At 35.5% G+C, this 11,402-nt stretch overlaps 1 protein-coding gene across 1 annotated transcript in view; it reads right to left on the bottom strand.

The window, feature by feature from the left end:
• Window positions 1-485: 485 nt before the first annotated feature.
• The window catches only part of PCLO (piccolo presynaptic cytomatrix protein), a 371,908-nt gene continuing 360,991 nt past the window's right edge, over window positions 486-11,402 (bottom strand). Inside the window, exons 23-25 of the mRNA XM_069586655.1 lie at window positions 3,283-3,417; window positions 2,712-2,857; window positions 486-811 (exon numbers count right to left, since the gene is read on the bottom strand). Coding sequence (XP_069442756.1) covers window positions 671-811; window positions 2,712-2,857; window positions 3,283-3,417 — 422 coding nt within the window. The 3' untranslated portion in view covers window positions 486-670. The remainder of the gene's footprint in view (window positions 812-2,711; window positions 2,858-3,282; window positions 3,418-11,402) is intronic.

The raw sequence follows: 11,402 nt of genomic DNA, 5'->3' as shown, positions 1-11,402 counted from the left end.
TATTATTTTCAGTATACATTATTTCAAACTATACAAATGTGCTTTTACAACATGAATTCCAAAATTGGTGTTGTTCACCCTTATAACATTTAGACACAGAGAAAACTTATACAACATGATCTAAAAGCTATAATTTCTAAATCTCTGGTCCTCCTTACTTCTTTCTAGTCTGGACACACACTGTAGGTGTATCCTATGTCAGAATCTCAAAACAGTTATCTGAGAAGATGAAGAAGAAAGACTTTTGAAAACTGAGATTTGTTTTCCTTCCTTTCAACCAAGCTCTTCTGCATAAAGGATTATTTTTGCCTGCATTAGAAACCATATTAATCTTTAAGTCTCAGCCTTCAGTTAGCTATAGCTCAACTCTACTCAAAAATGTTTTGCATTAAGTAATCAAAATTTCTCTCACTGTTTTTCATGACAGCCACAAGAAATCCAAGGTTTCAGAACTCCTTTTTTTTTCTTGTCTTCAATATATGGACTTTTTCTTTTGAGTTTTTTTTCTATGTTCCACAACCATACATGTGCAAAGGTTTCAGTATGCTTTTGCTTTTTGTTCCGCTTCTCACGATTACCCATGAAAACAGCTTAGAACCAATAGCATTCAACTATAGTCACGATTAAGATTATTTAAAGCACTTTCTATACCCTGAGCAGACATATTTCTTCAGTGGGTTTGAGTAGGACTGACCAAAAGTTTGTGCCAGTTGACTATTCTTTTTCTGAGATCCACTTTGTCTAGCCAGATACAGGCTTCGCCAATCAAGGTCTTTTTCATAAACTTCCCTCCATTGGAAAAAAGTAAAATCTAGAAAAAATAGTCAAAATTATATATCTATTTGTGTGTACATTTTCAACTTCTTTTATGGACATTTGCACATCAAAGAAGTAACAGACAAGAAAGGGTGAGGGTGAGAGGAATTAGCAGACATCCTTGTAGGAGACTAATAACTAAGATGACCTCAAAAGATCTGCATAATATTAATTAATTCACATCAACATTTCCCAAAGGCAGAGACCTATCCTGAAGGACAGAATTCTAAATGAGATATGTGTTACCAGCTAATTCTAACTCAGTTTATGCTTAAATTGATAGAAAGTTTCAGAAAAGAACTTTACTAGTTTATGAAAAACCAACTCAAATACAAAATTATTTGAGTGGTAAGTAAATAAATAAGAGTTTATAAGGCAGATAGAATATAACATTGATTTTAAATACCATTTAATTTACTGGGGATTTTACTATGGTAAGCTCTTCTAAAGTGGTTTCTTGTCACATGTAGAATTTACATTAGTTGAAATTCCACGGGATCTCAAACTCAAGAATTTTTTTTTTCTTTTCTTTTTTAGGGATCAGTTGAAAGAAAGGTAGAGACAAGGTGGAGACAGCCATTAATCCTTGACAATTCTCTTATGCTCTGTCTTTCTTTTTGGAGTCTCCTTCAGATAATTCATCTTTATTCCTGGCCGAAATTTACTTTTATGTTTCTGACTTCAAAATCTACTCTTCTATCTTTTCAAGCCTTTGATTTTGTGATTTCAAATTGCCTAATTATGTATTTCATTTGGACCTGCCCTCATCAAATTTATCACATATCAGACAAACTCATGATTTTTTTCTCCCTCTAACCCTTTAACTACTCAGCTTCTGTGCTTGACACGTCTGTTCACACAGACTTCAGAGTGTCTTTTAATCTTGTTATTCCCTTTAACTCTAATGTCAGTTAATCCTCTCAATGCAGTTTTTGCTTTGTAATATGTCTTACATTAGTCTCCAGCACAGGCCTTTATTTAAGTACCAGAACCGTGGTCTTCTCTTCCCACATTTTCATCATTACCCTCCCTCCTCTTTCTCCTTTCTCCCTCCTTGTCTCTACATCTACCAAAGGCGTACTGTGTACAAGCATTGTGCTAGGCTGCAGAACAGAGAGCAATGAAAATCCAGCTTCGCACCAGAGAAGTTGATAGCACAGAAACAGTGGCAGGTAAGTACATAAATGGTTGCACAAAACTGGGAGTAATGGCCTAATAAGATAAGCAAAACATGCGAATAAGATGTGATGAAGTATACCACATCATCAGTAAAGAGATAATTTTACACTGAAAGATGTGAATATTGTAAGAGATGGAGAGAAATGAAGAAGGGAGTACTAAAGCGGAGGAAAAATATAAGCAAACAATCCAAGAATTTGAAGATTCTGGTGTGACTGAAGTAAAGAGTGAGTGGAAAAGTATACAAAGAGATGAAATTAAATGGAATACAATTAAATAAATATAACTCACTTTAGAGGATTCTGAATGGGTCAGGATAACAGTGAATCATTGGAGGGTAAGCTAGTCGGTGTTTTTAAAAGATATCTCTGCCAGTAGAGTGATAAAATGAATTAAAAGCATAAGATAGTGATGGCAAGTAGGCCAGGTATACTGCTGAAATGATTTGCATAATAAAGATGAAGACCCAAAGAGGATTAGTGGCTGTGAGTGTGAAAAAAAAAAATCTGTATAAATGAAACTGAGTAGGTAGGATAGAGGCTAATTGGATGGGGTGAATGGGTTGTGGAATTTTCAAGGGACCCCAGAAAGTTACCTCTAAAAATTAACTTGTAAAATGTCACATAGTATATGATTGGCATATAAATACTGAATAATTAAATAGGAAATAAGTACAATATAGGTGAAAATTTTAAAATAGGAACGGTATGAGTTACCTGAAGAGAATGTCCAGCAGGACTTAGGCTGAATCTAAAAGTTTCATTGAATGAAGGCTCTCGATCATGTCTACATACTCTTGTTTTTTTCTTGATCACCTTTTTTTGGGTAGATATGTTCATCACATATAGTTTCACATATAAATCTGAAAATAAGAATTCAGCTTGTTAAGTGTCCATTAACAATACATTTATACAATTAGCATTATAATTGTATACTGAGAGCTTCCTTACATTTTACGTAAAGCCAGTAGACTGTGAACAATTTGTTTCAGACAACATAGAGCAATTAAAATATACCTAATTAAAACACACCAATTTTCTTAGCAGTTTAAATGTTTACTTGTATAATAAATATATCACTCTAAGTTTGTGTTGGAAAAAAATCTAATTTTTAACCAGTAAAATATCAATTTGCTCTACATAAGATAAATTAATTCTTATTTCATTTTTTTTCAGATATATTTGATACACAGTCCAAATTTTAGTTAGCATTTTCTAGGGCATTTAGTTCATTCTCCTAAGGAGTTCTTAGCTACATTATATTGCTTATTATCACAAAATTAGATACCTGGTAAGTGATCAGGAGATTTAAATTTGTAGGTAATATTTCTACACTGTAGGATTTCAACTATTAGTTGTTCCCCATCTGTCTTCATTTCTTTCTTCAATGCAATCTTGATTTCTCCCATTACCTGAGTTTTAACTGGAACGATTTAATTAAAAAGTTAAGGAATACGTCATGTCATTTATTAACATGTTCATTCAATAATTTTTCTGTACTTTCAATTATTGAGTGTTTATCAAGAGCTAAACACCTTATCACATCCTATGGATACACAGATGAACAGAATACAGTCCAAGCCCTTAAGGAGTAGAAAGTCTCACGGGAAAACTAATAAATTATAAACTTAAAATGAGGTATGTTAAGTATAATGATAAGCTAGTAACATGAGAGGTATGGGGGAAATGTAAGTAGATGTCACTCAACTGTAGATTTTTAGCCCAAAAGAGGTAATAGATAAGACAATAGGAGACTGTAGAAAGATAGTCATACATACAAATAATAGAATTCCAATTTATAGCAAACATTAAGTCAAGTGAAATACAAGAAGCTGTCTGCCAACAGTTGCTCATTACCTACCAGGCTTACAAAGGAACACTTGCTAACACAACTAAATGTTGTTGTATATTATATCTACTTCCATTCTATTTTCTTTGTAAGAGAAGTGGCCAACAAGAATATATAGTAATAAAATTACACTAGGGAAAAATACGAGTGATTTAAATGAATTCAAGATATTCTTTCTCTAGTATTTATCTTGGATCTTTACATTACTGAAGAAGCAATTAATGCTAGGTCAAATTCTATGTTGATTTCAATGGATTTTTTTTTCCTCTATTGATTCACACATTTATTCACTTACTCATTCACCAACAGATATTTTATTTCCCATTCTACTTTGTGATAAACACTCTGTTAGGAAGAATGGATACAATGGTAAGCCAACATACACGTGCTTACTGGTTTTATGGTTTTTCAGTATATTGGGAAGAAATACTTCCGTGAAATAATTTCATTGGTAAACATACAATTAGAAAGAGAGATGTTCTGATGCATAAAAGCATGGTTATGAGAAAGTCTAGGAAAGGACTTCATGAACTGAAACCAGAAGAATAAGAAAGAATTAACTAGGTGATATGGATGGAGAAGAACATCCTAAAGAGAAGGAACAGTGTGTCCACAAAAGGCAACATCACTGGACCAAGGAACTAAATAAATATTCATGGGATTATAATATACTGTTAAGTGGTACTATGTTTAGAATTTGCATTTTATCTTTAGAACAATTGAAATCCAGTGAAGATCTTTAACATGGATGTAGATCATTTGTTCTCATATGTTTCAATCTCAGGCTTTCTTTATATTACAAAAAGAAAACACTGGTTCTCAAAGAACATCAAAGTTTCTAATTAAAAAGTAAAAGTATATATTTACAAATATTTATTCATTGGTTCCATTAAAATGATAAGAATATACCTGTATGTAGGGATTTTAATGAAAAATAACCATAATTTAAAAAAAAAACAGTGAGGCGTTCCATTTTATTTTTTTTTCAGATTTTATCAGTACTTGTCTTAATAGAGGATGGCTGAATTCTCATACTTGTTTCTACATTAAATCCAGTTCAATATGTCGTGTTAGCTGAAATATATTATTGTTTTACATATATACATAGTTGGAAAAGGAAGGAGTGAGTATTTTAGTATCCTTTTCAGATAACTGCGGACAATCTTTGATACTACCAAAACATGAAAAGCAGTGTTTCTTTTTTTTAAAGATGAATGGAAATGTAGAATCTGAAACCATATCAATGAACTTTTTCTGTGCCTTTACTTTAAGATACTGTAGTCTGTCTTGCACCTTGAATGGATCATTTAACTCTACCTGAATTGGTAACATCATATACTATTTATTTTGTAAAATAATGGTCTACTGAGTCATATAGGTCTTCAAGACTTTGACACAATTCATACAATATTAAAAACACTTTTGTTAATATCGCCACCCATATCATGAAAAAAGTCTGAATTATGAAAAGCTGTCAAGTTCAGGGAAGCAGATAAAAGTTTTCGAAAATTTCATTTTTACTTAAAAGTTGATTTTTGTCATTGACAACAACTGCTGTCATTGTTGTCTTAAAGTGACAAACTCACTTTGTTAATTTTTTAGAAAATGGCTGCTGACTATACCATGGACTTTTTAAAGTGAATGCTGCCAAATTTTTTTTTTTCATTCAAATCTCAAGACAGAGAGCAAAATCTTATCAATCAGGGCAACAACTTTATCTGTAAAACAGTTATATTTCTTTCCTCCAAACCCAAAAGAAATCAGACAGAACTAATACTGCTCCATTCCTCAAACTGTAACTGGGATGGAGGGGAAAAAAGAGTATATTCTGAGTGGTAGGGAGGGAGTCAAGGAAAACACTCCAACTATTTGAAGCTAATAGGAGTTGAAGTCAGAATTGATCACATCAATTAGCATGATGAAAGGAAAGAAAACAAAACAAAACTAATTTTTCTGGAAAAAATTCAGTTATAGGCGGTATTCCTCTTTTGTAGGTTCAGAAACTCCAACTTGCCAGGCATATAAAATCTGTTGTTGTTTTCACTTTTTCACTTCTGAAGAAAAGTGGAATTAAAAACTTGTTAACTAAAGTTCTCAGAGCATCACATTGCCGATTTTTTTCTTGGGAGGTTACATTCACATGCTGCATAGTGTGATACTTGTGAAGCTCTTGTTTTGGCCACCTCATGCGAAGAGTTGACTCGTTGGAAAAGACTCTGATGCTGGGAGGGATTGGGGGCAGGAGGAGAAGGGGACAACCAAGGATGAGATGGCTGGATGGCATCACGGACTCGATGGACGTGAGTCTGAGTGAACTCTGGGAGATGGTGATGGACAGGGAGGCCTGGCGTGCTGCGATTCATGGGGTCACAAAGAGTCAGACATGACTGAGCGACTGAACTGAACTGACTGACTGACTGACTAAAAGTAAAAAAGAGACATGTCTACTGAGGTAGTCTCAAAGGATGCATGCATTAATTATGAGTTATCACTATCAATCATGCTTGTCCTTTCATAGCTACAAAATGCCTTTGTCATTGAAATCAAATGCATGGATGGTGACAAAAACCTCTGTGTCCATTCTCTCCACAGGTTGGGGTTGTTTGGTGGATGGGAGGGACAGCAACGCCAGATCATCTTGAGCCTTTGAACCAAAGAATACAACACACACAGAGAGGACATGTGAGGGTGTTTTGTAATTTTGTTTGGAACAGAGAGCAAAGTAGCAGTAAAAATTGCTTTGACCAGCCTCCAGGTCTCTTAGTTTCCCAAAACTTCCATTTTAGCTGTATTAATAGAATAGAAATTAATCCTACTCCAGAGAAGATATTTATCCTACAACATGGCACATAGCTCTGATTAAGAGTAGAGAGAACATTGTCTTTTCTCCACTGTATATTCTTGGCTAGATTTTGTAGATTAACTGACTGTAGGTGTGGGTTTATTTTTGGGCTATTTGTTCCATTTATCTGCATATCTGTTTTGGTGCTAATACCAAATCAAATCTCTTTTGATTACTGTAGCTTTGTAATATTGTCTGGAGTCTAGGAGGGTTATGCCTCTTAGCTTTGTTCTTTTTCCTCAGGATTGCTTTGGCAATTCTGAGTGTTTTATGGTTCCATATAAATTTGGGATTATTTGCTCTAGCTCTGTGAAAAATGTCATGGGTAATTTGATAGAGATCACATTATCTCAGTAAATTGCTTTGGGCAGCATTATCATTTTAACAATATTAATTCACCCAATCCAAGAGCATAGAATATTTTTCTATTTCTTTGAATTATCTTCAGTTTCCTTTATTACTGTTTTATAGTTCTTACCGTATAAGCCTTTAATTTCCTTGAACAGGTTTATTCTACTTTAAAAGGGATTTTTTTCAAAACTTTCTCTTTCTGATATTCATTGCTAGTATAAACAAATGCAACAGATTTCTGTATGTTAATCTTGTATCTAGCTATCTTGCTGAATTCATTTATCAGTTCTAGTAGTTTTTGTGTGGAGTGCTGCTGGGAAAGCTGGACGGCCACATGCAAATCAACGAGGTTGGAACACACCCTCATACCATACACAAAAACAAACTCAAAATACACCATACAACTCCTACAAAAGAACACAGGCAAAATATTTTCTGACATAAATAACACTAATGTTTACTTAGGACAGTGTCCAAGGCAATAAAAATAAAAGTGAAAATAAGCAAATGAGACCTAATCATACTTACAAGCTTTTGCACAGCACATGAAACCATAAACAAAATTAAAAGACAATCTATGGACTGGGAGAAAATATTTGCAAAGGATACACCTGAAAAAGGTTTAATTTCCAAAATATACAAATAGCTCATACAACTCAACAACAACAACAAAAGCCCAAAACAGCCCAATAAGAAAGTGAGTAGCAGACATAAGCAGACATTTCTCTAAAGAAGACATACAGATGGCCAACAGACACATTTGCCAAAGTAAAAACAACACCCAGCTGTGGATGTGATTGGTGATGGAAGTAAGTCCAGTGCTATAAAGAAGAATATTACATAGGAACCTGAAATGTTAGGTCCATGATTCAAGGCAAATTGGAAGTGGTCAAACAGGAGATGGCAAGAGTGAACATAGACATTTTAGGAATCAGTGAACTAAAATGGGCTAGAATGGGTGAATTTAACTTAGACCATTATATCTCCTACTATGGGTAAGAATCCCTTAGGAGAAATGGACTAGTCCTCATAGTCAACAAAAGAAACCAAAACGCAGTACTTGGGTTGCAATCTCAAAAACAACAGAATGATCTCTGCTCGTTTTCAAGGCAAACCATTCAATATCACAGTAATCCAAGTCTATTCCCTGACCAGTAATGCTGAAGAAGCTGAAGGTGAAGAGTTCTATGAGGACCTACAATACCTTTTAGAACTAACACCCAAAAAAGATGTCCTTTTCATTATAGGACACTGGAATGCAAAAGTAGGAAGTCAAGAGATACTGGAAAAAATAAAACAAAACAACAAAAAAGGAGCTACCTGGAGTAACAGGCGAATTTGGCCTTGGAGTACAAAATGAAGCAGGGCAAAGGCTAACAGAGTTTTGCCAAGAGAATACACTGATCATAGCAAACACCCTCTTCCAACAACACAAAAGACGACTCTACACATGGACATCACCAGATGGTCAATACCAAAATCAGACTGATTATATTCTTTGCAGCCAAAGAGGAAGAAGCTCTATGCAGTCAGCAAAAACAAGATCAGGAGCTGACTATGGCTCAGATCATGAAATCCTTATTGCAAATTCAGATTTAAATTGAAGAAAATAGGGGAAACCACTAGACCATTCAGGTATGACCTAAATCAAATCCCTTATGATTATATAGTGTAAGTAACAAATTTAAGGAGTTAGATCTGATAGATAGAGTGCCTGAAGAACTATGGATGGAATTTTGTGACATTGTACAGGAGGCAGTGATCAAGACCATACCCAGGAAAAAGAAAGGCAAAATGGCAAAATGGTTGTCCGAGGAGGCCCTACAAATAGCTGAGAAAAGAGAAGTGAAAGGCAAAGGAGAAAAGGAAAGATATACCCATGTGAATGCAGAGTTCCAAAGAATAGCAAGGAGAGATAAGAAAGCCTTCCTCAGTGATCAATGCAAAGAAATAGAGGAAAACAACAGAATGGGAAAGACTAGAGATTGCTTCAAGAAAATTAGAGACACCAAGGGAACATTTCATGCAAAGATGGACACAATAAAGGACAGAAATGGTATGGACCAGACAGAAGCAGAAGATACTAAGAAGAAGTGCCAACAATACACAAAAGAACCATACAAAAAAGATCTTCATGATCCAGATAACCATGATGCTGTGTCACTCACCTAGAGCCAGACATCCTGGAATGGGAAGTCAAGTGGGCCTTAGGAAGCATCCCTACAAACAAAGCTAGTGGAGGTGATGGAATTCCAGTTGAGCCATTTCAAATCCTAAAAGATGATGCTATGAAAGTGCTGCACTCAATATGCCAGCAAATTTGGAAAAGCCAACAGTGGCCACAGGGCTGGAAAAGGTCAGTTTTCATTCCAATCCCAAAGAAAGGCAATGCCAAAAAATGTTCAAACTACTGCACAGTTGTACTCATCTCACATGCTTGCCAAGTAATGCTCAAAATTCTCCAAGGCAGGCTTCAGCAATACGTGAACCGTGAGCTTCCAGAAGTTCAAGCTGGATTTAGAAAGCCAGAGGAACCAGAGATAAAATTGCCAACATCCATTGGATCGTTAAAAAAGCAAGAGAAAAACATCAACTTCTCCTTTATTGACTATGCCAAAGCCTTTGACTGTGTGGATCACAACAAACTGTGGTGAATTCCTAAAGAGATGGGAATACCAGATCACCTTACCTGCCTCCTGAGAAATCTGTATGCTGGTCAAGAAGCAACAGTTAGAACTGGATATGGAACAACAGACTGTTTCCAAATCGGGAAAAGAGTACGTCAAAGCTGTTTATTGTCACCTTGCTTATTTAACTTCTATGCAAGGTACATCATGCAAAATGCCAGGCTAGATGAAGTACAAGCTGGAATCAAGATTATTGGGAGAAATATCAATACCCTCAGATATGCAGATGACACCACCCTTATGGTAGAAAGTGAAGAAGAACTAAAGAGCCACTTGATGAAAGTGAAAGAGGAGAGTGAAAAATTTGTCTTAAAATTCAACATTCAGAAAACTAAGATCATGGCATCTGGTCCCATCACTTCATGGCAGATAGATGGGGAAACAATAGAAACAGTGACAGACTTTATTTTTGAGGGGCTCCAAAATCACTGCAGATGGTGACTGAAGCCGTGAAATTAAAAGATGTTTGCTCCTTGGAAGAAAAGCTATGGTCAACCTAGATAGCATATTATAAAGCAGAGATATTACTCTGCCAAAAAAGGTCCTTCTAGCAAAGCTATGCTTTTTCCAGTAGTCATGTATGGATGTGAGAGTTGGACGATAAAGAAAGCTGAGTGCTGAAGAATTCATGCTTTTAAACTGCGGTGTTGGAGAAGACTCCTGAGAGTCCCTTAGAGTGCAAGGATATCAAACTGGTCAATCCTAAAGGAAATCAGTCCTAAATACTCATTGGAAGGACTGATGCTGAAGCTAAAACTCCAATACTTTGGCCACCTGATGCGAAGAACTGACTCACTGGAAAAGACCCTGATGCTGGGAAAGACTGAAGGCAGGAGGAGAAGGGGACGACAGAGGATGAGATGAGTGGATGGCATCACTGACTCAATGGACATTAGTTTGAGTAAGCTCTGGGAATTGGTGATGGACAGGGAAGCCTGGCGTGCTGCAGTCCATGGGGTCACAAAGAGTAGGACATGACTGAGCAACTGAACTTAACTGAATAGACACAGGAAAAGATGCTCAACACTGCTTGCTAATTATTTAAGACATGCAAATCAAATGTACACTGAACAGAAAGGCCACTATTAAAATGTCAACAAATAACAAATACTGGAGAAAGTGCAAAGAAAAGAACACCCTTCTACTTTGTTGGTAGGAATGTAAACTGGTACGGCCACTATGAAAGCAGTACAGAGGTTCCTCAAAAAACTAAAAATAGAGTTACTGTATGATATGGTAATCCCATCTTGGGCATATTTGTGGACAAAACTACGATTCAAAAAGATACATACACCCCAATGTTCATATCAGCGCTATTTACAGTAGTCAAAAGACATGGAAACAACTTAAATGTCCATGGACAGAAGAATAGATAAAGAAGATGAGATCAATATATATATATACAATGGACTATTACTCAGTCATGAAAAGAATGAAATAATGTCCTTTGCAGCAACACAAAGGGCCTAGAGATTATTATATGAAATAAGGCCAGAATGAGAAAGGCAATTACCATATGATATCACTTATTTGCAGAATTTAAAATATGACACAAATGAGCTTATTTATGAAACATAAACAGACTCATAGACATAGAGAAATGACTTGTAGTTGCCAAAGGGAAGGGGAATGGGAGGGGAATAGACTGGGATTAGCAGATGCACCCTATTATATATGAA

The sequence above is a fragment of the Ovis canadensis genome, chromosome 4, assembly GCF_042477335.2.
Source record: "Ovis canadensis isolate MfBH-ARS-UI-01 breed Bighorn chromosome 4, ARS-UI_OviCan_v2, whole genome shotgun sequence".
NCBI classification, from domain to species: Eukaryota; Metazoa; Chordata; class Mammalia; order Artiodactyla; family Bovidae; genus Ovis; species Ovis canadensis.
This window is presented reverse-complemented; position numbering and strand designations above follow the sequence as displayed.